Source organism: Esox lucius, chromosome 5 (genome assembly GCF_011004845.1).
Source record: "Esox lucius isolate fEsoLuc1 chromosome 5, fEsoLuc1.pri, whole genome shotgun sequence".
Classification (NCBI taxonomy): Eukaryota; Metazoa; Chordata; class Actinopteri; order Esociformes; family Esocidae; genus Esox; species Esox lucius.
The window spans coordinates 16,468,306-16,495,048 of record NC_047573.1 but is presented as its reverse complement, the minus strand read 5'-3'; the positions used below and the strand labels follow the sequence as shown (position 1 = coordinate 16,495,048).

At 43.9% G+C, this 26,743-nt stretch overlaps 1 protein-coding gene across 3 annotated transcripts in view; it reads right to left on the bottom strand.

Moving 5' to 3' along the window:
• Nucleotides 1-24,044, bottom strand: part of mprip (myosin phosphatase Rho interacting protein) — a 45,734-nt gene extending 21,690 nt beyond the window's left edge. For 2 of the 3 annotated variants that reach the window (XM_010865446.4, XM_010865445.4), the window contains exons 1-7: nt 23,009-24,044; nt 14,328-14,405; nt 13,629-13,694; nt 4,405-4,556; nt 4,052-4,317; nt 3,417-3,858; nt 409-532 (exon numbers count right to left, since the gene is read on the bottom strand). In XM_010865446.4, the coding sequence (XP_010863748.2) occupies nt 409-532; nt 3,417-3,858; nt 4,052-4,317; nt 4,405-4,556; nt 13,629-13,694; nt 14,328-14,405; nt 23,009-23,131 (1,251 nt within the window). In that variant the 5' untranslated portion in view covers nt 23,132-24,044. The remainder of the gene's footprint in view (nt 1-408; nt 533-3,416; nt 3,859-4,051; nt 4,318-4,404; nt 4,557-13,628; nt 13,695-14,327; nt 14,406-23,008) is intronic. The other variant, XM_010865448.4, reaches the window with a different exon arrangement.
• Nucleotides 24,045-26,743: the final 2,699 nt, after the last annotated feature.

Here is a 26,743-nt window from a genome sequence, read left to right as displayed (position 1 = left end):
TTCATTGTAGAAACATTTCGGTGTGGTTCGCTGTGTGTTCATGGGAGTGCAAATGTCTGCCTCATATAACAGCCTACAGAATCTAGCGGAGCTTACATTTCAGAGCTCTACTGAGGCGTCATGTGATGTTTTGTGCGAAACACTGGAAAGCGTGAACACCTCCCTTGTCCACTAGTAGACAATTTCAGCCTGTCTGAGTCAGCCAAGACAGCCATGGTGCTGCCTAGGCAGAGGAAGACATATTCTAACGATCGCTTTCACGGACACAGATTAAGCCTCCCCATTGATCTTGATAGATTTTTTTAGTCCAGGTCTAGTCCAAGCCATATAACCTCCATGATCACATTCAACTGAATTGGTATGGCGCTTGCGAGCGATGTACCAGAGACGGCCCTGCTGAAGTCCTACCTCTCCGTGGAAGCGCCGGTGTTCGCTGCGGCCTTGTCTGGCTCCGGTCCTCCCCACCTCCTCCACCTCCATCCTCTCGGCATTTTCCAACTCCAACGCCTCCAGCTTCTCGATCACCCCAGATCTAACCCAGATGGAACACACAGAGAACAACAACAATGTTCAGAGGACAAGGTTAGAGGACAGATGCCTGAAGCAGATTTTTCATTCCAAGTTTGTCTCCCCACCTGCAGAACAAAGAAAAGTGTATCAAGGTTTTAGACACTGTAAAGATGGGAGAGAACACATAATAACTCTATTGCATACTGCAGTGTTTGGTGTGTCTGTACGGGGGCACATGAGGCTGAGTAACAGATATGATGACATTCAAAAGGACAGTACATCATGTTCACCACAGACTGTGGTCCAACTTCTGCAAACACTTAACACAGGTATTCGGAGAGACAATCAACACAGGTATTCGGAGAGACAATCAACACAGGTATTCGGAGAAACAATCAACACAGGTATTCGGAGAAACAATCAACACAGGTATTCGGAGAGACAATCAACAGGTATTCGGAGAGACAATGCACTGGCAGCTTGGACTCACGCCTCCATACACACGTCTTTGCTTTTACCCTCTCGTTATAAACTACAGGAATTTGGTTTGAGAGTTGCCTGGAAATACTAATTTGACTATTTTTTGAATTCTGCCCTTATTAGGGGAATCAAGCAGTAGCTGGCTTCCTTAAAAGGCAATGAGCGAGGGAGGAAGAGAGAAAAAGGAAGAAAGGGGATGAGAGGTATTTTCAGTCGCATGACTGTGGGCTCCTTTATTGGACGCTTGGGTCAAGAATGGCAGTGTGTGTGTGTGTGTGTGTGTGTGTGTAATAATTCTATAATAGAGCCCCAGTTGGCTGCTGGGGTCCATAGTGCCAGTGTTCCCAAATGTACCAGTTAATGTATCAGTTTACTAGATATTTCTGCTCTTGTTCTGGCTCTCCATGTCCTCTATTCCTTTCAGACCTGGTTTTAGATGAGGGAATGAGGCTGGTGTGGGTTGGCTCTGAGAGGAAAATGATGAAGCACAACTCTGTACGTGTTTGAGATACGGACAGCCAGCCAGACAGAAAGACAGCCAGACAGAGAGAGACAGCCAGCAAGAGAGAGAGAGAGAGAGAGAGAGAGAGAGAGAGAGAGACAGCCAGCCAGAGAGTGAGAGAGAGATAGATGGGGGGGACAGCCAGACAGAGAGAGAGAGACAGCCAGCCAGCCAGAGAGGGAGAGAGAGACAGCCAGCCAGCCAGCCAGACAGAGAGAGACAGCCAGCCAGCCAGAGAGAGAGAGAGAGACAGCCAGCCAGAGAGAGAAAGAGACAGCCAGCCAGAGAGAGAGACAGCCAGCCAGCCAGCGAGAGAGAGATAGAGAGAGAGACAGCCAGCCAGCCAGAGAGACAGACCCTTGACCCCTTTTCTTTAGATGATGGGCAAACGGAAAGTACAAAAACTGTTTATATTCAGAGTGTTTATGTTGAAACTCAGCCCTGATTAAATCACAGGGTGATTCTTATTAATAATAAACATCCATATATAGTCCAGAAGGGGTGTACTACATAAACTACTGTAAATAGACCCAAGCCTTTTATTCACATTCAAGCATATGCTTCAGTCATACGGAGGGCGGATAATGCTTGGTGGCCAGCTTGCTAACTATCTGGCTGTGTTTTTGATGTGATTTGCCATCGGCCTACTTACAGAACATTATAAATGTACCACATATTTTCCCCCCAAGTCCAATCCACAAAATAATACCGCGGTCATACAAATCACTGACAGTGTTAACTTTCTAATGCATATTGTCATTACTGAAAGTGCAGGCTTGCAAGTCATAATTTCACTGAAGGGACAGGTGACCCAAGTCTAGGGCTCAGTTCCAATAATCCAAATGTGCCTGTTATAGCGGCTCTCTGAGATCACGGTCTTCTCTAGACAACATTTCTGGGACCACGTAGTGCTTTACATCCAAAACCCACGCTCTAGCTAGCCCACTGCTAGGGGAAGTAGGTTGGCTTGTAGCTGCTAGTTGCCAGGGGGCTCATAGCCACTGAAAACAGCTGCTGTCTGAATTCTTGATAGTCTGATAGCGAGAGAATAATGTAGTGTCATACTTTAATATTCTTATTTTAACAAACACAAAAAAACATTTAATAAATAATTCAGTATTTTTCTCCACTATGACCACAATATTTCACAAAAAACCACATCCAAGCCAGTAGACATTTTGCAAGAAGACATATTCAATCTCCCAAAACCATGTGGGAAAATGTATTACGGTCTGATGAGACCATGGGTAAAAACATTTCTCAAAAAGGAAAATTCATGATTCATGACAAATGAACGTTCAGGACCCGGAACTCAAACCTGTATAAAATATGTGGACCTAAAAAGAGGGCAGAATAGGTCAAACTGACCAAGCTTGACCTATTCTGCAAAGCGGGATACAATGGCACAACAGGTGTGCTAGTTCGATAGAACACCAAACACAAGGTGCTTCCACTTGCTATTCTATGTGGGCTGGGCACACCTTTCCTACAAGGACTATGCTGAAACTATAGCTATAATACATACTGTCCAAATTTCACCAACAAGATATTTCCCTTCAAGAAGGGAAATATATTCAGCAGTGCGGCCCATGCCCACATGGCCCCCGAAGGACCTCATTCTCTATTGATCAGAGGGAGAGTCTGTGTACTGTTCTGCTACTATTGGTTTTTCTACTCAAGTTCCTTCAGGCCACAGAACATGCTACTGTGTAACCTGGCAGTCAGACAGCCAGTACACTGTCTATAACGGTACCAGATTAAAAGCTTTACCTGGATAAAAATATCGCAGACAACCAGAAGTCTGGAACCTTCTTTATGAATGTCAGTCATTACCTCCCGGGACTAAACACCGGCCCTGTCTTCGGTCTCCCTGAACTAAGACACGACAAGACAGGCAAGGAGGGAAGGACAGCCAAGGACTCACCTCCTTTCAGGACTAAACACAGCCTCCCTCTCTTCACCAGGACTCCTCACTCGGCTCCTCTTCTCTGCCTTCCTGGCCTCGGCTTCCAGCCTCCTGGACCGCGGCGTATCATGGTGCCCACCGTGCACCAGTCCTAACCTCCCCGCCGGGTGGCTCTCGGTGCTGGTCACCGTGCTGCCGCTGGCGTCCGAGTCCAGGGAGCTGACCGAGCCGCTGATGTGGGAGCCGTTGGACAGCAGGGAGCTGCCGGAGGGAAAGGGGTCGCTGGGGACCGGGGAGAGGCAGCGAGGCACCCCGCCCAGGCTGGAGCAGGAGCCCGTGGGGGACAGGAGGTCTTGGTGGGGGAGGGGGGCCGAGCCGTGGGGGGGAAGGCAGCTGCGGTCCACCTCGTCGCCATTGACCGACCCCGCATCCGAGCCCCGCCCCACAGAACCGCAGTCACCTGGAGGATCAAAGATGACCACAGAGCGAAGATGTCAACAACCAATAGATGGGGTGCTCCCACTCCTCCATAGAACAGAAAACCAGAAACCAGCATGCTCCGGACCACGCAGCGCAAGACACAAAAACGCCTGCCTTATGCAGGCTTTAAAACTGGATTTTGGAACCCTAATTTGGCGGTGGGTTCTCTGCACCTGTAGGGGGGAGTGGTGAGCCCAGCTGGGGCAGGTCAGCTGCCGACCACACAGCCGTCCCCTCTGCCTCCCTCTGGCTCAACTCCTCCTGCCAGATGATGGAGCTGGAGTCAGGAACCTTCTCCGAGCCCACCTCTGGGATTCCTGACCCCGTCACGGCCACCTTCGCAGGCCCTGGCTCCTGAGACGTCGTGGGCTCCACCTTGCGTTTCTTCTTCTGGTTCTGCTTGTTGGTCCTAGGATACACCACCAGCTGTTCGGTCCACCTGGCGTGGGAGAACAACGGAATGGTGGCGAGGGCTCCAAGAACACACGGCTGCACGCGGACACGACCGGGGCGCGCTCACACTCACCCATTGATGATCTCCCTGTTCTCCCCTCGTATGAAGTACTCCTGCTCCGGGGTGACGATACAGAGGGCGTTCTTCTGGCCCGTCTTGGGCTCAGCGTCAATAACATCCGTACACAGGTTCATGTTAACCGTGCCCTGGGGCAGGGTGCTTGGCTAGGGGGGGGAAGAGCAGAGAAACAACCGTAGGAGAAGACTTGACACAAATGACATGGGGCTGTTACCCAGGGCGGTCTACATCTGATTAGTGTCTTAATAGTCGGAGACTAAACTAGTCTTACAAAAGGTGCTAAAGGGTTATGATGTCATAGATCTCTGTCTGTGCCTGCAGGGCAGCTACATCACGTCCGCAGTTTCTCTTTCATCTCTTTGTTCCCGTTCACACAGACAGAGGACAGAGGCAGCGACAGCACTGGGAGGCAGGACTGAAAAGGCTATTTTTGTTACCCCATCTACATACCCTATCATACCATCAGAATGCCTTCCACACCGGCAACAGTAGAGTCAAAACTGATCCCTTCATTAAAATATAAAAACAGGGGGTTCAAACTATTTGATAATTTGTTTTTAAAACTATTGTCAAAAACATTCTCAGTTGTGTTCCACATACCGCATCTTAGTACTTCATATAATCCGAAGCAACAATAATGCTATGACTGAAATCACACATTCCACTGAATTCATCTGTCGTGACCAAATCAGGGTCACAATGGCAAACCGAATTCATTCCATCACACAGTTTGCTTCCGGCTCCCTCCGATTGCAGAGGTTGCATTCATTCACACTACATTGCGGTATCGCTACAACTGACTAGAACATTCTGGAAACGTACCCCACACTTCAATTCACTTTGACATGTTGAGGCACACGGCCACACCACACAGATGCTTGTCCTTGCACTCCTGTTGGGACTGTGGGCTGCGAATCACAGCAGCAGTGGGGGGGGGGCTCATCAACAACAGCCTCAGACAAGGATGTTCAAAATCACAGTGACCGACATTCATTCCACCACCCTGGATGAGCTGCAGAGAGTACGGACTGCTATTTAACAACACCTCCAACAGCATCATCACCTTTGTCTTTCACAATGTAACGCGTTGCCTTTTTGTACAACTCAGCCTTTTCACCCAATTAACGTATACGGGCGTGTTAAATGGATTATTAACCGAAACCATTGCCTTTTGCAGAACTTTTTATTATAATGCCCTCTGTCAAGCACTGACTTAGTGGATAGTGAAGCGGGGCGACCAAACAAGCCTGTTTGCTATCTTCAGATCAATCCACCAACGTGCTCTGGATAAGAGCTCTGCTAACTGATTAAAATGTGTATTTCTTGCATACATTAGTCCTTGAATTCCTCAAAACCACAGAATTTGCACAGAACCACTGGATAGATTCTCTTTAGTTCAGAGTGAACCCTGTAGTGTGGTTACCAGGCGCTGACTGTACTCTGCCAGCCTGGCTGTAGTGTGGTTACCAGGCGCTGACTGTACTCTGCCAGCCTGGCTGTAGTGTGGTTACCAGGCGCTGACTGTACTCTGCCAGCCTGGCTGTAGTGTTGTTACCAGGCGCTGACTGTACTCTGCCAGCCTGGCTGTAGTGTTGTTACCAGGCGCTGACTGTACTCTGCCAGCCTGGCTGTAGTGTTGTTACCAGGCGCTGACTGTACTCTGCCAGCCTGGCTGTAGTGTTGTTACCAGGCGCTGACTGTACTCTGCCAGCCTGGCTGTAGTGTTACCAGGTGCTGACTGTACTCTGCCTGCCTGGCTGTAGTGTTGTTACCAGGCGCTGACTGTACTCTGCCTGCCTGGCTGTAGTGTTGTTACCAGGCGCTGACTGTACCTTGCCTGCCTGGCTGTAGTGTTGTTACCAGGCGCTGACTGTACCTTGCCTGCCTGGCTGTAGTGTTGTTACCAGGTGCTGACTGTACTCTGCCTGCCTGGCTGTAGTGTTGTTACCAGGTGCTGACTGTACTCTGCCTGCCTGGCTGTAGTGTTGTTACCAGGCGCTGACTGTACCTTGCCTGCCTGGCTGTAGTGTTGTTACCAGGCGCTGACTGTACCTTGCCTGCCTGGCTGTAGTGTTGTTACCAGGCGCTGACTGTACCTTGCCTGCCTGGCTGTAGTGTTGTTACCAGGCGCTGACTGTACCTTGCCTGCCTGGCTGTAGTGTTGTTACCAGGCGCTGACTGTCCTCTGCCAGCCTGGCTGTAGTGTTGTTACCAGGCGCTGACTGTACTCTGCCAGCCTGGCTGTAGTGTTGTTACCAGGCGCCGACTGTACCTTGCCTGCCTGGCTGTAGTGTTGTTACCAGGCGCTGACTGTACTCTGCCAGCCTGGCTGTAGTGTTACCAGGCGCTGACTGTACTCTGCCAGCCTGGCTGTAGTGTTGTTACCAGGCGCTGACTGTACCTTGCCTGCCTGGCTGTAGTGTTATCAGGCGCTGGCTGTACTCTGCCTGCCTGGCTGCCTTCTGCAGATGTAAAACAGGTGCTGTTTCTCGCCTTAGTTCCTTTTAAGGCCATTCACATGGACCCCGCTTTAATACAAGCTGTCTGCACACCCCGGGGGCTTCCAAATAAGGCAATTACACGGGGTCACCCTTAGAGAAACTAGACCGCGGAGAGCTAGCCTCTTCAGTACCGGACGGGATGTCGCTCTCATAAAAGATGTACCTTTTCATCTTGGTAAAAGAGGAAGCATAAAAGGTACTACACGGCATTGCTCCCAAGTTTCCCTGGCTCCCCCTCCAAATGGTTTAGGTTAGGAATGGGGGAGGACAAGCTCCTAGATGTGTACCCAGAGCCAGGGCAAGTCCAACCACCAGAGAGAGAGAGGACTATACCAGTTCATGGATCCTGTATACGTCTGATCTGATACTGGCTTCAACACAAAGACTCCGCCGTCTGCCAGCACTGCCACTCAACCCTCTCAGTCCGACTCCCAAATGGCACCCGATGTCCTAGCACACTAAGTCTGACCTGAGCGAGGCTGTCATGTACTGCACTATATGTAGGGAATAGGGTGCCATTTTACACACACTGTCCGATTTCTCCACTCCACATCCAATCCCATATCCGCCTATTGTGTCCTCCATTTATGGGGCGGGCTATATTTAGCAGCACAGGCGGGACATTATTAAGAGTAACGACTTTCTCACAGACGCAATCTCTGACACAGTTTACACACAACGGACAATAAACCCTTCCACAAAAAGAAATAGAAATAACATTATGGAAATAACATTATGATTTAAATACGTTGTTATTACCAGTGAAGTAAAAAAAGGGGTGGGGGTTCCCACAGATACTACAGCAATTAGTCTTATTTGACTTTTAAACTGTGCTGACTTCCGTTCAGTCACTCACCTAGTAGGACAATAATATGTCAAAAAGACTGCTCCACTTTTACACGCCATACATTACTATGCAAAACATACACTAGCCTTTTTTGTTAACTAATCCAACTATTGAAAAAGGAATTAAGCAAGAAATGAACTAGGAGCAATGAGAATGTTCTAATAAAGGAAAGAGCTTTACTTAGTATTGAAATTAAAACAAACGAGGCAATAGGTTATCACAACATACATGCTTTGTTCATTAGGTATTATCAAAACATAATTCGAAATGATGTGCAGAACAAATGCATGAGGCAAAACGCCCAGAACCCAAAGTCTACGGTGGAGAAAGATGGAGAAAGGAGAACAGTCTTGCTTTTATAATCTGATAGGCTGTTTGAATTCAAACCGGTGTGCCTGACCAATCAAGTAACTATCAGATATTCGACCAACGCATGTGATGTCAAACATCACTGTGTTACAGAGGTGACAGAATGGGGGGGGGGGGGGGGCAGTTCTTGTGCCACCACAAGTAAACCCTTGGATACAGTGTGGATAAGAAAAAGGGGGTTAACTTCCCCTTCTGCGCTTACACAGTACAGTATGTTGCCCTCTTTTAGCAGGAGTATGCTGGGTACTCACATGCGCAGCGATCTCACATGCCTTACTTGAAACATTTCTTAGCCTACAGGCAGTAAGAGAGCATACCCAGCGCGACCCAAAACGCGGACGAAAGAACCCAAAGGGCAGGAGTGTTTCACAGGGGAACTAATGACAACCATATGTGCTGTTGAAGTCAGAATGGGCTTTCTGCATGGGCACATGTACCAGGCTAGAGCACTCCAAATGAAAGGCATCCCTGCACGGAACGCTGTTTTGGTCTCCGCGTGTCTACAAAGACATACTTCCCATGATTTGACACATCCAGCAAGCTCGACTACGCAGGACTCAGATATCCCTGTATGTCACCCAATAATTCAATATGTATATCCTTTTTTACAAAGAGGTTACATTACCACGGGCAATTTCAACAGCAGTGGAGAAACGTTTCATGGGCAAAACGAAATACCAACATTAAAAATGGCATGCAGGCTCAGCAATTTGTACAAATGAACTGTTGGCCAATCTGAAAAACTCATTAGGCACTGATCTATGGATTCCACACGCATATTTGCCAATCACAGTGAAATACAGGTGCGCAACAGGGAATTTGGGGAGGATGCACTGCTCTCTCAGTTTTAATTGGCGAGAAGCAGTTGTCACTAATAATGTTTTCTGAATCATTGAACGGTTTGCAAGGTGTTACTTTTTAGCTGAAGAAAGATATTAGATGGATGATCATGTGACTGGAGAGCATCTTTAAGTGTTTTTGTTATGAATATTCAAAGAAAGTCTGACCTGTTATCTATAGAATTGATTATCAAAATAATCAATAACTGCGCCTTTACATCCATCACTTTCCATTACATCCATCAAGTCATGTTGATTAATATGATTAATACAATTATTGGGGGAAATGATGGCCTAACTATCAGGTGATGTTGCAACATATATCCTATATCACTCCAAAACAGGCAGTGAGACTCGCCGAGTTGAATTGGAGTACACCCACTCTACAAATGATGAAAATGTCTGTTTCATGTTTTATTACCCAGGCAGTCGACAAGAAACATCAAAATCCTACGCCTGATCTGCTCAATGATGGAACGGAAGCAGCCAGTTTTATATGGCACATGTGTCTCGACATGCCACAGCCTTCCCAGCTGCATCAAAACAACACACAAGGTTTCCCTTCCTGCCACTGGCAGGCCAACGGGCACGCTACTCAAGGGCCCCCGGCAGGCCAACGGGCACGCTACACAAGGGCCCCCGGCAGGCCAACGGGCACGCTACACAAGGGCCCCCGGCAGGCCAACGGGCACGCTACACAAGGGCCCCCGGCAGGCCAACGGGCACGCTACACAAGGGCCCCCGGCAGGCCAACGGGCACGCTACACAAGGGCCCCCGTCAGGCCAACGGGCCAGTTACACAAGGGCCCCCGTCAGGCCAACGGGCCAGTTACACAAGGGCCCCCGTCAGGCCAACGGGCCAGTTACACAAGGGCCCCCGTCAGGCCAACGGGCCAGTTACACAAGGGCCCCCGTCAGGCCAACGGGCCAGTTACACAAGGGCCCCCGTCAGGCCAACGGGCCAGTTACACAAGGGCCCCCGTCAGGCCAACGGGCCAGTTACACAAGGGCCCCCGTCAGGCCAACGGGCCAGTTACACAAGGGCCCCCGGCCCAACAGGCCTGGATGCTTAGTATTGTTCAATACCTCAGATTTCAACACCTGGCGTAGAACCCAGTCCCAGGCTGTCAGGAAGCTTCAGGATATTAGTGTCTTCTCCGCTCTCCGTTTATTGCATTATAATCACTCAAAGTGTGGATCGTGGACAGAAATGGATGACCCTGTTTCCTGTCACTATCCTCCAGGGCAATGACCCTCCGGCTCAAGGTTTCTCAACCCTCTATCATATCAATCTGAAGGAGCTATATCCCTTCTTGGGAGGTCTACTTGGATTCAAACTAGTACTTAAGAACTATCAAGCATGCAAAAAAGGCAGTGATGTCTCAAGAACTGGTGTCAGTCCACAACTCATCGTTTCAGAAACACCGTCCTAACCTGTCTCTCCCAGCTCCCAACTCCTTCTCACCTTCAAAGGTCCCCTCTCCAATTCTCACGCCCTCCGGCTCCTGTCACGTACCCTCACCTTCTCTGTAACGTTCTTTTTTAGATGATCAAACATGAAAACGTCAATTCTGCCTGAGGGAGTAACTTTACAATTGCCTACACTAGATTTGGCTTCCAGGGGCAGGCTGGAGTGCGTGCGGAATGTTAGGTTCTGCACACTGGGGCATATCTGGTGTGTCAGTGGGGTTTGGGGTTTAATGTGCTCTCTCTCTCTATATATCCATGGTAGTTACTAGGAGCTGAGAGCCTACTGCTCTTAACCAAATATGGACATATCAGAGGAATGCTGCGCAGAGCCTAGACCTCAGCGTGTCTCCTCTGGGCTAATATAATGGAGCTCCAAGAGGCCACTGCCCACTTGTATTAAACATCTTCAGTGAAACCTTTATTCTACCCTGAAATTCGCCTTCACATTATATCTTTATCTTTTAACCTCCCTATAAACCTTCCATAGAACCAAACAACCTGCCCAATAAAGCAGATGAAGATCAAAGTATGAAATTCATCTGGTTTTTTTACTATATACTAGGATCCATTTGATAAGCGGGGCTCTCGTTTTTGTTGATGTTTCCACTGATCCCGGTGTGACGTCCAACCCAGCCCTTATAACCCGTGGCTTGGGTTGCCTAACTGGCTTCATCAGCTGGCCAAGAGCACAGGAATTACTAAGAGAAACAACCAAGATGAGCAGCACTCCATATTGGGTATTTTACTGGTGTAGACATACAGACAGTCCATCTGGGTAAGGGAGACTCAGAGCTGAGGTTCGTATTGTCGCTGGCACACGTCCCAACCAACCCAAATGACCATAACTAACAGTCATCAGTTAACAACTTCCTTAGTGAAATGCATACCATCTTACATTTTAGATAAGGTTCATGCATTCCAGCCTGACACAGCTGATCTCATGCAGGATTGTGACGCATTTTAAGCTGCGTGGGTTTGCACAACATATTAACTACTGAACTCTGTAGAAAGGGCTCATTTGGGGTTGTAGTCAACAAGTAGCTGAAGGTTGGCAATTCTTTGGTGCTATAAAAGTTAACCATCTTTAGCATTGTCAGATGCCTGGCTAGTCAAGCATATCATCTGGCTGAGGCTATAAAGGAGGAGAGTGTTAATATTATCATAAAAAACAACGGCATCTTTATCACCAGGAGAAAGAAGTCATTTGCACTTCATCTCCGCAGTGAAATTCAAAGACAAAAGCTCATCCGGAAGGTTCTATGAAAGTCAGAGCTAAAGAAGAGAAGATCCAATACAAAGGCAATACAAATAAAAATGTATGCTGTGCTTTTCATGACCTGGGTACAAGCTAAGACTGTATAGACTGGCATCTATACAGTGTAGGCATGTTATGGGGAAAGACAAGTAACGGAAGCAGTGTCGTTTCTCTAGTACAGTGGGACATAAATGTAAGGCAGAGCTATGTGGGGGTTGTATCTGCCAAGCAAACGGTTTTGTAAAATTAAAACATTTAAAATGATAATAGATACACTTTCTTTAACGTTTAAGGTTAACAAGTCTCCAAATCCACATTGAAACACCACCTCCAACAGCTATTACAATGTTTGGATGGCTTGTCAGAACTTTGCTCAATGGCATTGGCACTTGGATTGGAATTGGGTGTAATAATGGAATATAATGTAAATAAGGTTTTTGGCCACGCACATAAATGACGGATTTGGAATCAAAACAAGGACACACGAAGAAAACAACCCTAATACCTACTGTAAAACATGGTGGCGGTTAACAGCTGTATGAACCAAATACCAGGAAATTGGGGCCTAAAAGCTGGTTGCAGAAAGACAGTGACCAGAAGCACACATTAAAATCCAGCCAATTGGCCACCAAGAGTAGAATTTTGGGGCAATACATGTATAATTTTAGAAATGGATGACTCCACTTGATAGGTTTCAAAAAATTATTTTGCTACAACATTTTAAAAAAATTACATTGTAGCTCATTTAACAGTGTTTATTCTATGTAGCCATTTTCTCATCATCAAGAGTGCCAATAACGTAAGGTGACTATGTTGATGATTGTTAAGAAAAGGCACACCCAGTTCAACCTTCTCATAATCTAGCATTTCAACTAGCTAAATTATGTATTACGTTCCATCAGGTTCCATCGGGGGGGGGGGGGGGGGGGGGGGGGGGGGGGGGGCGGTGCACAGTGACGCCAAAACAGCCATTTTCCTGACCTAGTTTCCGGGTGGTGTTCCCTGAGCAGCAGATGAAAAGGCAGGAAGACAATAAGGCCCACTGCCTCAGAATAACCAGCGTCACAATCACAGGAAGACTGTTACACATCCAACTAAAGGGAGTAAGTGGCACACAGTGCGACCTGGAATAATGGAATGCACGCTAGCATAGTATTCGGCCATTCACAGACCAAAACAGTGAGGTTTCCTCCCATCGTCGCCACGTGGGGATCTATGACAACATGAGAATGACTACTTCCAACATCTTCTCTCAGCACAATCTTAGCAGTCAAAAGAAGCGTCCTCTCCACCGATAGAAATCTGATTGCAGAGATCTGCTAAGGTGTGTGTTACCAGTCAGTCAAATCTTATGCAGGCTCAAAGTTGGGATCCAGCTTAGAATCTAGGCCTACAGGTCAAGGTAGGTAGGAAGAGCAGTGTGTTATGGGCCTCTGTTAACCCACAGTCAGCATAATCTCCAACGTGATCAGCCAATAGGTTTGGTCACCCATGTCTCACATACACAAAGAGGGGACAACATTAGCATTAAGGATATGGTCCTCTGTTTCTTGATTTAACAATTCGTCTTATTCAACCCCTCTCATGTCCTCTGTCTCCATGTTCATTTTCATGGCTCTTCAGTGTGAGGTTACCTATGCAGTAGAGTGAGTGTGGTTTCTAGGCTAGGTAAGAGAGATAAGAAGGCTGCCAACTCATCTATTTCCCAGGCAGGTAGCATTGATTACACCAGCACTACACACCATAACAAATAGACCTCCAAACTTAACTTCCCTTCTTACAAGGATAAAATGAAATCCTACACTTCACCTTGGCTTAGAGTGAAATCACAAGGCATGAGAGCCAGTGATACAACTTGATTATAGATACAGAGAGATACAAAGTGTTGTTGGCCAGTTAGGTAGGTGGAAGTAGCATGGCTGGCAACAGTTCCTTACCGATTCGTCCAGGGCAAAACGTAGGCAGCCATGTTCGTATAGTACAAAAAACCTCCGCTGCCATTTCTGTCAGAAGAAAGAAACTGTTAGCAATTGAACTAAACATCTGCTTTACAAACGGTTAAAAACAGCACATAAACCAATTCTTTATGCAATTTATACAGGGAGGGGAGCTTTATTATTGAGCTGAAACCAAATGTATTTTACCTTTATTTTACCTGGTAGGTATACATTCTTAATTACAGCAATGATTTGGGAGCATTTAGAGTTAACACCCAGGGTCAGGGAGAGAACGACTGGGTTCATCACCTTGTTGGATTAGGGATTAGAAGCAGCACTTTTCACTGATTCCCAACGCTCTTGACCATTACACTACCTTGACACATTTTATGCTAATCTAAAAATGTCTTTACTGGAAATCATTTTGTGCAGGTTAACTAGTAACCGTAACAGAATACAATTTAAAAGTAACCTGGCCAACCTTTTCCTCAAATAGATTTTTAAATAGATTCAAACCTCCTAATGGTCAAAGTTCACACATTCCCTTTCACTATGGGTTTCTTGGGCCTGGGGAGTGGTGTTTGTGTAGAGTTTATCATGTGATTAGTGTTATGGTAGAACAGCGAACACAGCCTAATCCTTCCCCCCACTCAGAGTGAGCACACACCAGACACACATACGCCTTCTGTGTGCTCTTACCCGCGATCTTTGCATGGGATTGTCAAAGTCTGTTCCTTCAGGGGCCAAGCACAGCCATCCGCCATAAATAGGTTTAGCCTGTAAAACAGAGATTATAGCATTTTAGACAATCATTACAATTGGGGGAGAAGGAAAGTGGTAAGAGAAAAAACAGAAGTGGATAAGGAGAGAGCATTTTTGGGGGCCCAGATGTTCCTACAGACCCTCTGAAGTTAAAGAAAAGTGAGTCTGTTGGTGTATGCAGCAACATTTGATGATATTTCATTCAAATGACATGCACAAACCTAGAATAAAGCTTTCCGTGTACACAAGCCTGTCCATCAAAATAATGTACATTCATCTTACAGACAGTAGTTTGGAACAAAACACGGAGGAAAAAAAATCCCAAAGGGCATAATTATCTTCCTTAAAATCAAGAGTCTCAGCTGGCACAGCACCCATCATAAAGGTGAATGATCATTAATCTGTGTGGGTATGTGGCCTTGCTGTTACTAGTAAGCCTGTCTCTGCATGTCCCACTAATGATTAGGAGCCTTGTATAGACTGTGTGACTAATGTGACTACAGAGAAAGCTAAATGAATTGGTTCCTTTGGAAATGTGACAAGCGACGGGTGATTGAGGTGGTAGAATGAGAACATTGCCTTGCTCAAAATCATTAGTATGTGGCTGCAAGAAGTATTTTGGCGCAGAGTTGAAAAGGCTCGATCGTGAAGGAAAACATGTCCTGACCTAGTTGTATGAAATCTGATATGAAAGTGTTTAGCATATCAGGAGTAATTATGATTTCACTAATGATTAGGGCTAGCTCATATCTACAGCACTAAAGTGTAGGCTTATACTACATCTCAAACAACTGCAAAACTGATGATTACACTATAATGGCAAACTTCACTGTTCGGATTCCACAATACATAAACCGATGTCAAACAGGTAAGTGGAGCGATAAAGCCCATTCCTCCCCCCTTTGACAACTAAAAGAGAGAATGAGACCGACAGCGCTAAAGTAACAGCTTGGAGCGAGAAAGAGACCGACGAGCTGACAGAAAGGCCAAGAAAGAGATGAACAGCAGAGCAGCAGCTGGGTTGTAGCCCATAGCAATGTTGGCGGGCTGGAGAGCCAGGAGGCCCGGAGAGGATTCAAACCCTTGAACTCTTCCTCCCCCTCTGAAAGTTTCAACTGTTTTATCGGTCGCACAGACGTTAGGCAGTAGCGGACGCCGCGACTGCGGCCAATCGCATGCATTTTCCGCCCTCCTGTGACACAGCCTCCACACAGGCCTCACTACCTCAACAGCGGTCCTCCAATGCCCTTCCCCCCATCAGCTCAAACCCAAAACTTTCATCCTTAAAGGCCTTCTCTTAGAGGGCTTTACACTATGATACATTATATGTATGAAAGAATACTCTAGCAGATCGGCTTTGTCATCTAGAAGTGAAAGGCACACTAGATGCTACATTTCAAGCATTGCAGCATGAATGGTCTGTAGTAGCAGGATACACAATTTCAGTGGAAAACAAATCTGATGACCGTTCATTGATTATGCCAGTAATACGTGCCATTTGATAATGTCATTTTGAATTTTTTGGAAATACAGTGTACATTGGTGTAAGTGGCAGAGAAATGTTACGTCGACAGTGAGCTAGATGAAATTCTCTGCATATTACAAGCTTACTGTTAATACTCAGCTTTGTGTAGCCACAGTAACTTTAAAGAGTCTAACTTTACATATGAATTCTTCTGGACATTGCTAACGGGCTGGTCAAGTTGCTGCACATGCATATCCAGTCTTTCAAGTTCCATTATTGCAAAATAACGCATTGAACTCTCAAGTCTCCAAAGAAACAGTCGTAACATCTGTGAGGTCAACTCTCCATTTCCTGCTCAACAGGCCAGGGCGGCCTGGACGACTGACGAGGCTTCCTTTGGACCCTCCCCCACTCCAGCCAGTTAAGAGCCACGCTAGAAAGTCCATTTAAATGTACAGTGGAGCAACATCCACCCATTACAGAGCACTGGTCATTTAAGAAACGAACGGGAACTTTTGGATCAAAAATGCATGATTCTAGACCATGTGGAATGGACATCAACATTGTATGTACATTTGAGAACTCTGGGCTCCATTGCTGAGTGTGGGAAGCTCAGCTCCAGTTGCAATCCCAACCATGCACTTCCTTTTACGAGCTCTTGGTCTTTCCCCTCTCTTCAAACTCCCCATACCCTCTGCATCCCACAATTTCTCAGAGTGTTCCCTTCACAAACCCTCGCCCCCCCCATCAACCATCTCAGTCTCTCTGTACTTCCATCAGATTCCCGCTTTACACCATCTCCCGGAGTCTTTTTTTCCTCACACCCATTATCGATCCGGAGTCTTCCGACTCCCCCTACTCTCCGCTTCTCACTATCGACCCGGAGTCTTCCCTCTCCCCCGACTCCTAGCCTTTCACTACCGACCCGGAGTCTTCCCTCTCCCCCTCCATCCTCTCAGCCTCCCACTATCGATCTTGTCTTCACTCTCGGCCCCCACTTCCTCCTTATCCCCCTTTCTGATGCCTTGGAGCAGCGTAGCTCAATGATGGCCTAGATCCAGAAAAAAAATAAAAAATCCTCCTCTTCTCTCAAAAGAAAAAAAAGCACAAACCATCACATGAACAACTATACCAATAAAACCACTGAGCTGCAGGAATGCACACGTAGCAGGTTCTACAATTTTGGGAAATCAATGACCTTTTTGGACAAACTGTAATAAGAGGAATCAGCTCCACCTTTCACTCATCCAAGCAGTTAAAAACAAGGAGAATGTTTATATTTGATACTCATCCTCCAAAAAGAGACTGTTTATATTAAATCATAGTCCTTGAAATTCCCCTTTCCCTCAGATACATTTTCCATGAGGACTTGGCATGTTTCCTTTAATGTTGCATTCATTTAGATTTCTTCATTTTTCATTTTAGCCTTTTTTATTAGGGAGGTTTGATCAAATTACATTTTTAGCCAAGCAACTGTTTCCTTTATGTCCAACTTCAAAATAACACTTTTGAAGTCATGAGAGACTAAAGTGCGTCTCTTGGAACCATTCAGGAATTTAACTGAATTAAGATGCCACCGACTTTACAGTACCCTGACTGGGTTATTAGGTTTACGGTAAAACCATTGAAACTAATTTGCCCTTATCTCCTAACAACAGGCCCAGTTAATGGAAGAGGAACCTCAGTTCATACTTCAATGATTTCTGCACATCAATTTTACTACAGCTTCCACATATTCCAAAGACACTTAGTGTTTTTACACTACCATTGTTTTAAGAATTGTTGACAGATTTTCATAACAGATCCTCTTTTTTTTTACAGTGCAAACAGACAAAAATGAAAATGGTGGGGCATCACCTTTTGAGGTAGCGTGTTAAGTGCCAGTGTTTTATCACCTCCTGCGTTAGTGTGTAAAGTGCCAGTGTATTTACGCTGTAAACCAAGACAGGAGTGTTGCAAATTTGCTAACTTCATGATCCAGCTAAAATAACATAAGAGTATTTCTATCTTGGCTACCAGACAATATGCAATGTAATTGAGTTGAGCAGCTCACATACGCACTCAGACTGAGAAAAAAATTATAAACATTGGCTTTTGTAACAAAAGTTACTTATATTGTGTAATTCCCACAAATTGACCCCTTGTTTAACCCGATACAATATTGTGACACTAGTATTATGTGTTAGTAGGTTTTTCAATGTAATTTACATTTCCCAGTCCACAATGATTTAAATGGATATGGGCAGTGGAAAAGTGTCCCTGGATTCACGGGTGATGTCACAACAGTCCTGGGAGTGAGCAGGGCTGAGACTCATGGGGATTAAGGAAGTGAAGTAATGGCTTTAAGATTTTAGTCCTGACTCAAGAGTCCAGGTCTGAAGAGGTTAAAACTGCTGTAATCACTAGCAGGCCAGCCCACCCACCCACACACACACACACACACGCAGAGAAACAGAAACACTCGAGGAGAGGATGCTTGCTGACGTTGCTGTTCATTCGCTGTATTCAAGGGACCATCTGGACCTCGTTGCATGGTATCAATTTCAGGATACTTAGACCAGTTAACGATCTCAGAGAAAGAGACACAAAGGAAGAAATCGAATAGTTCTACAAAATAAAAGATACTCTTGTTCGGTACTTTATTCTGTAGGAAACCAAGTTGCCGTGACATCTACTCTCTGAGTTCAGCACAGGATAGTGAAAACAGATACAGATAGTGAAGAGATTGTGAATTTATAGACCTAAAAATAAATTACATTTAACTATAGTTAAGATAAAGGAAAGAAACGAAAAAAACAAGTTTTAGCTGGAAGTGTTGTGCAACCAAATGTTTATAATGTTTTGGAAATTGTCTCCTAAACAACACAATTGGTTAAAATAAGTAACTTGAATAGAACGTACATGAGTACAAATTAAATTTACATTGAAATACTCCTTAAAATCAGAGGATATAGTGCTTTTGGGATGTATTCAGATCTCTTCACTTTCTTGACATATTGTAGCGTTATAAAGTCATTCAGAATTGATTAAATACTTTTAAATCAATCTACACACAATACCCCATAATTTTCTACACAAAACATTTTCTAAATGAGTGCCAACTGAAGTATGCCAATTTATGCCTTGACAACAACAAACTTGTTCTCTGATGCATCCTCTGGCCTTCAAGCACCCTTGAGATGCCTCAAGAACTTGACTGGAGTCCACCTGTGGCATGATTGGACATGATTTTGAAAGGCACACACCTGTCTATTTAATGTCCCACACATCAGTGCATGTCAGAAAAATAACCAAGCCATGAAGTCCTAGGAACTCTCCATTCACCTCTGAGAAATAGATATTGAACAAGCACAACCATTAGTTGTGGGGTCACAAAGAAAAGTGTTTTGCCTATTAAAATATCAAATTGATCAGAAATACCATGTAGACATCACTAATGTTGCATATGACTATTGTAGCTGGACACAGCTGATTTTTAATGGAGTATCTACATAGGCGTACAGAGGCCTATTATCAGCAACAATCAGTCTTGTGTTCCAGGGGTACGGTGTGTTTGCTAAACCAAGTTAATCATTTAAAATGTAGCAATCATTTTAGCACAGATGAAACTGTTGTGCTGATTATGGACGCAATAAAACTGGCCTTCTTGAGTATCTGGAGCATCAGAAATTGTGGGTTCGATTACAGGCTCCAAATGGCCAGAAACAAATAACTTTTGAAACAGGTCAGTCTATACTTGTTCTGAGAAATGAAGGCTATTCCATATAAGAAATTGCCAAGAAATTGAATATCTTCTACAACGCTGCATACTATTCCCTTCACACAAGAGACCAAAGCAAAGTTTGCAGGACACCATTTTCATTTAAATAAAAAACCTTATTTCTAACCTTGTCAATGACAATATTTCCTATTTATTTTGTTGTACTTCCTATTCAAACTCATTTCACACAGGTTTTCATGGACGACAAGGACATTTCTGAGTGACCACAAATTTTGAACAGTAGTGAAGAAACATTTATTGCTAAAGCACTTTAAGTTCCCAAGAACAGTAGGCTCCATTCTGAAATGGAAAAGGTTTGGAACTACCAAGAATCTTTGTACAGCTGGCTGTCTGGCCAAACTAATTAATCTGGCAAGAAAGCCCTTGGTCAAAGAGGAGACCTAGAACACAAAAAGGAGGTCAGAGTTTCAGATGCTTTCTGCCAAGATGGAAGATCAAAATCAGGGCTTCATGGTAGATCTGCTAGATGGAACCCACTTCTGAGTAAAAGGCATGACATGACTGAAGGACAGAAAATGAAGAAAAAGGTTATCTGGTCTGATCTATTAGGCCTGAAAGCAAAGCACTGAATGAAGCACAGTGGTGGGAGCACCATGCTTATGGGAAGCTTCTCAGCAAAAGAGACCAAAGAAGCTTGCACAATAAAGGGTCTGAACACTTAAGTAAATTAGATATTTCCATTTTCTGTTTTCAATAAATTGGCACAAGTTTATTAAGAGGTTATATTTTTGTCATTATGGGGTATTATCGGTAGACATTAATTTCAGTGTCTCTGTCCCGTGTATAATGATCCTGAACCTCTGCATCTGTTAGATGGTAGTGCAAGCAGGCCATGGCTATGGTTGCAGAGGTTAATGGTTCAGGTCTTTGCGGCATTTACACAGCAACATATGGAGCAAATGTACTGGGGAGTGGTAGCATGTCAACTATGGTTGGGCTCGCCTCACCATCCACTAAAAAAAAAATCATACATTTGAGGGTGGTACAATTGCAGGAAAATGGGATGAAGCAGCCTGAAAAATCTTTTTACCCAGTTTTTGTTAAGTTCATGCTTGTGGAATTGCCTCATTACAGCAAATCAAGGTACGCTTGAAAGTGCTGAAGATCATGACCTGTCCTCCAAAACTCATTTCAGCATTCGTTCTGTTTCTTACCACACTTCTTGATAAACCCTGATGTACACTTCAGCACCTACACATACATTTACCGGCTAACAACCATGGAGCTTGCAGGTGCCCAACTACCATAAGGAGCCGCTAGAGTGCAAAAGGGCATGGCCAGCCTTGACGGCTAACATGAACCAACTAGCTGTGCTTGCTACCGTTATATGAGATTTTGACATTGCATGAATCATAATATGTTGTTTCATAGTTTAGGGATTCTTAGGCAAACAAGCAAACCAGATTGTAATTTTGTGGATTTTAGGAAACTAGGCAGCATAGCATTTATTGCTAACGGGATGTAACATATAATAAAAGTTTGCCTTGTAATTAAAAAAAATTAAAAACTTCCATTGTCATTCATTGCAGTTACGTAACATTAGGTTAGAGAATTGCCATTAGCTAACTTTTTTGTTTCATTAAATAGTGATGAAAACTTTATGCTTGAGCTTGTAATGCACATGGCCTTGCAGGCACTGGTAAAGAGTGAGTTCAGGAGGAGGCTGATCACACTCTTTGGGAGACCCCCATGTTGAGGTTAAGATGGGGTTAAAGTGATGTCACCCAACTTCACCACCCAGGGTTGGTCAATAAGGAATTAAAGGATCTAGTAGCGCAGGATTAGGCCCAGCCATTCTCCCATGTTCCTGACAAGCTTTGATGGCTTTTTGGTGTTGAAAACTGTTTTCACACAGCATTATCACATAACTATTCCTCTTGTCCATGTGGCATAGAGCTGTGCACAGGAGTGACTGTTGGAGCAGAATGATACATGTAATAGTGCCAGGTCTGATGTGGGTTAGGTGTTACTAGATCGCTCTCTAAAGAACACACTTCATGAGGAGTGTTACTGGATGTTGACAATTTGCATGGTCATACAGGCACATGATAATACTGGAAAGGGTGAAGAACCTAAAATGATAACCGACTCGGTAAGGGGGGGGGGGGGGGCAATGACCATTGTTGCCCTGTTCAGTGGCCGGCAAGGCTCATCCACATTGTGATTCTTGATAAACCAACTAACTGATTCCATTAAGTCACTGATATTAACCCTGGAGACCTCAGTAAACACAGCATGGTTGCAGAGACAAACACTTTATAGGACCACTGGTGCTGACCATTTAATCTTTGATTGTAGGCAGGGATGAGAAGAATGGAGTTGTGGTACAGCTTTAGTGCTGGTGCAATTGTGTCCTGTTGATATTGTAACTGATATTTTAAAATCACTTTAATTTGTGTTTCACAAACAATGTCAAGTGGGAAAATGCTTGTTTTGTAGTAAAATCTATATAGAGCTTCTTATTTTCAGTTTTGTGGAAAAACATTGCAGTGGGGCTGCAAAGATTCCATGAATAGGAAATAGGAAATATGAGGAAAGTTCTCTGTGACACATAGAGAAAACAAACATTGCTGTAGTCCCTTTCAGAACCTCTGCAGGTCATTCTTCCAGCCCCCTTTCACAAGTTTCAACACGGAAAAGGAAACTACAAAATTATGGGATCTGTGTAAAGATCCCATGGATCATTGCAGTTATCGTTTGTGGCCAGTTATTGAAGTCAGTTGGTGACCCTGTTTGCCGGTTCCATCCCTACGGGACTTGACATTTGGAGGCTTCACGGAAATGTCTCCTAACTACACAAAGCCCAATGATGAGTCAGGTGATACATCATTTTGAGTAGGTGGTGTTATTTTCAAGTGTTCTCATTATAACCCAACCTTAGTTTACGGTTGGACTGAAGCAAACGATAAACAGCTTTAGCTAAAGACCGTATTCAGTAGGAACTCTTTCTTACAAACACCTACTACAGCAGAGTAAAATGTTACTTGATCCTCTAATGCCCAATTAACCAATAGAACGGAATGGCAAAGTAGACAACACAATACATACAATAACGAGCCGGAACAAACACAATAGGGTTCCACTAGTGAACTGCTGAAACCCAAAAAAATGTGTCGGTTTCTGAATGCCTCGGAGTTCTGTTATACAACAACCTAAATGGTAACATCATAGGAACTTAAAATGCTAACTTGTCTTTCATTGGAGGTTTGACTGCTTAGTTAGTCAAAATAATGAATATATTAGACTGTTACAACTGAAAGCATCCGCCATTTATAGATTCACAAATGGTTACACTGCAGACAGATTTTGAAAATAGATTACGTTACAATCAAATATTACAAAATTGCCAAAAAATGCTGTAAGATTATTTACCTGATTCAGATCTTGATCGGTCAAGAGATGCAACTCCCGAGGTTTGAAGCAGTTCTGACATTTACTTTTATTAAAAATGTTTGCCTGGAATTTTCTGCAAGGGTTTTCTTTCGCTGTAGACATTGTATTTAGTCTCCGTTCACGAAAAAAATAAAATTGTTTAAAAAATTGACTAGAGTCGATAATCCCGTTGTTTTCTTTGCGTTTCTTTTATCCAATTAGGAACAAGGGCCCAGCTATCCAACAATACATTATAATCTAAATAACTACCTATTACAAATGCATGTTACAAATGTATTTTCTTGACTAAAGCAATCGAAATTCAAGCTTTCAATTTTTTGTTATACCCAATTTATATTTTCAAATACAGCTATGACTGCTAGCCATCAAGCTACCTAGGCACCATTCTTGTGCGTTATTCAGTCCATGGCCTGTATCCACAAAGCCGAATGAGCAAGCGATTTATAGTAGCTAGTTTTGTGTAATAAGGTTATTGTGTAAACCCCAAATTTAAAAAATGCACAGTGTTAGCAGCCTCGAGTCCCAGTGCGACAGCTTCCATCGGGTGATGAACTACAGTAGCTACATGCATCTGAAGAAATCGCAGAAGAGGAGGTAGCTGGCTAGCAAGAGCTAACTATATACAATCCTAGCAGTTGCTCTTTGCAAAGTTTACCACCACTGCTTCATCGCTGGCTAGCTAGTTAGCCAATGTTAGCAAGAAGCTAGTTAGCTAATGGAATACTCTATCCTTGTTCTTTAGCTAAGCCTAAAGTTGAATGGGTTCAGAATACAAATATTCTGAGTAATTCACTCTGCTGACACATACTCGAAAGAATTGCCTCTTGCCAAATTATTAAAGCATAAACCAGATTATGGATTTCGTTTCCATAACTAACTAGATAGCTCAGCTACCTGCGACCCTGGACTTAATTTCTTCCTTTTTTCGGGAGAAATCTTTCGCGAGCTCGCAGATTTGATGCTGGAATTTCATGGCATCTCGCGACAGTTGGTCTACAACGCTATCTCAACAATACGGCATAAATGCAAATCGCAATTCGGGGTGGTTGCTGTATATGGGGGTTCCTTGATATCATGAAACGCCCATTAGTACCAACCATGTGTCAGTTAGCTGACGCTTTCATTGGTCAATTCTCACCGGTTCTTACACTGAGACTTCGAAATGTAAACTTCCGGATTTCCGATGTGCATGTAATGACACAGTGCATTATTATCTCTCTACATACAGATCAATAATAATAATTATAAATGTATTCAGTCGTTAGTCAAATCATGCTGCACTGTATTACAATATTTAAATTAACTTTACTCTCATAGTGCTTGGATAGGTATCTTCACCTCAAAGAGTGAGAGAGATAGAGGAAGTAAAATAAGGAGAGAAAAAGCAGAGACAAATAGAGTACAATTACTATTCGTTGGATCTACGATATGACAAGTCTGGTGTCCTAACTTTATCTAGTCAGTGCAACAAGACGCTATCCTAGCCTCGACTATACTAAGATTGTCTCTAATTTCTCTCTCACTCCCTCTCTCTCCCCATTTTCACTAAATTTGCAGCTGACTGACTCCCATACTAAACAAATATTAAATTAATGTTTAAGAAACTGCTTAATGTTGACACATTATTGAGGTAGTTATTCATGAGGGAGTTATTCATGAGAGAGTTTTTCATCTCGATTCGTCTCTGTTTTTAATTGTTATCTCGTGATTAATGGAGAAATATGTACCAGCAAACAATCGACCAATCGTGTTAATTTTGTTATGTTGCGTCAACGGGTTGATAAACTAATCGTCGCGAAATCCCATGGGCAGTATTCGAGACGATAAAAACTGGAGGTAGGAAACAAATGTTAAATTGTAAACGTATGTTGACAGCGGTTGTCAAGTGCGCCACGCGGCATTCTGGGCAAATCCGAGGAAAGGCGTGTACTCCTTCAAGGACTATGCAAATAGGAAGAGATTGAGCCGTAGCTCGACACTTAACATTAGAACGAATTACACGAATACACAAAATATGAATAAATATTTTAGATATCTAAGTTGTTATTTGTAGTACTGAATGTTCGTGTAAACGTACAATTACATATTTGAATAGATATTGTAGTTTATCAGTTTGTCCTACGATTAGGACAACTGTGTGATGCAGCAGGGCAACAAGTATGTGATTGGTCGGTAGTATGCCTTACTCCAAATTCACGAACGAGATTGCTTTCTCATCTATTTAAGAATCTCTTCCTAAAATTCACAATTTTGCATGAAAATACCAACTGTTTCTTACTGATCATTGCAGTTGTCTAAAAGGTGCTTATTATTGACCTAAAACTACATTATATCCCAATCCCACAAGTACACATTATTACAAAGCTCAAGTTATATATCTCAGAGTTAGATACTCGCCCTTGTCCGTTTATCAGTTTATTAGAGTGTGGCATTTTTTTTTACTCTAGTGTGGAAGGATACACGAGTATCCTCGATGGAAGGCTATTATTGAACTCTGTGATCTACCTAATCAGTCAAATCGTGAACGAGGAAAGAAATGTGAAAGGTGAAGGAGGTTTAGCAGCAGATATATAAAAATAGGCGAGCTTTACCTAATCTCTCAAAGACTACAAGTACCGTAGCTCTGTCCTGAAAGAACTGTTCACATGAAATAACGAACAGCGTGAAAAGCGAGGGACGTTAGAGATTGAAATGCTATCAGCGCTGACCAGTAAAGACCTTGAAGGTCTGTTCATGAATGTGTTAGAATGCATATTCCCTCAAATGCATTCAATCGAAAAACTGGAAAGGGTGAAAAAGTGCCATACTAGTAAGGCACTGTAGAGGGCGATGAGCTGAGACGCGATTTGACAAGCCAATCCCAAAGAGCTGATGGTGACAAACCAAACTTGGATTTAAAACATTTTTTTAATAAATAATTATTCAGTGATCAATAAAGTATGCATGTTGTTCTGAATTAATTACAAATACTAAACAGAAAATCATTGATTGTGGAGGTATTCACCCCCTTTAGTCAATAGTTGGTAGAGGCACCCTTTGCAGCAATTATGCCATGGGTCTATTTGGATAAGTCTCTACCAACTTTGTGCATCTGGATTCAGCAACTTCTACCCATTCCTCTTTGCAAGATTTCTCTAGCTCTGTCAACTTGTATGGAGACCTTTGGTTAACAACAACTTTCAACTCTTCCCACATATTCTCAATTCAACTGAGACCAGGGCTTTGGTGGGACCAATCCAGGACATTGATCTTCTCGTTTTTAAGTCACTCCTGTGTGGCTCTGGCTGTATGGAGACATTGTGCTGCTTGAAGATTAATCTTCTCCCAAGTCCCAGGTCTCTAGCAGACTTCAACAGGTTTTCTTCCAGGATTTCCCTGTACTTGCTAAACAGTGCTTAGCACTCAGGCCAAAAAAAACTTTCTTTTGGTCTCATCAGACCAAATAATCTCCTCCACTTGGTCAAAGAGTATCCCAAATGTCTTCTGTCAAATTTTTGCCAATATTTGATGTGCGTTGTTTTCTTCTTGCCATTCTCCCGTAAGGCCCACTTTTGTGAACTACCAATGCTGTATGGTTGCAGCATGCATAGTGTCTCCCAGCTCAGCCAATGCAGACTGACTCCATTAGAGATGCCATAGGCTGCTTGGTGGCCCTCTGACTAGTGCCCTTCTAAAAATGAAAGAAAATAAACGTCCTCAATCCTCTGAATACCT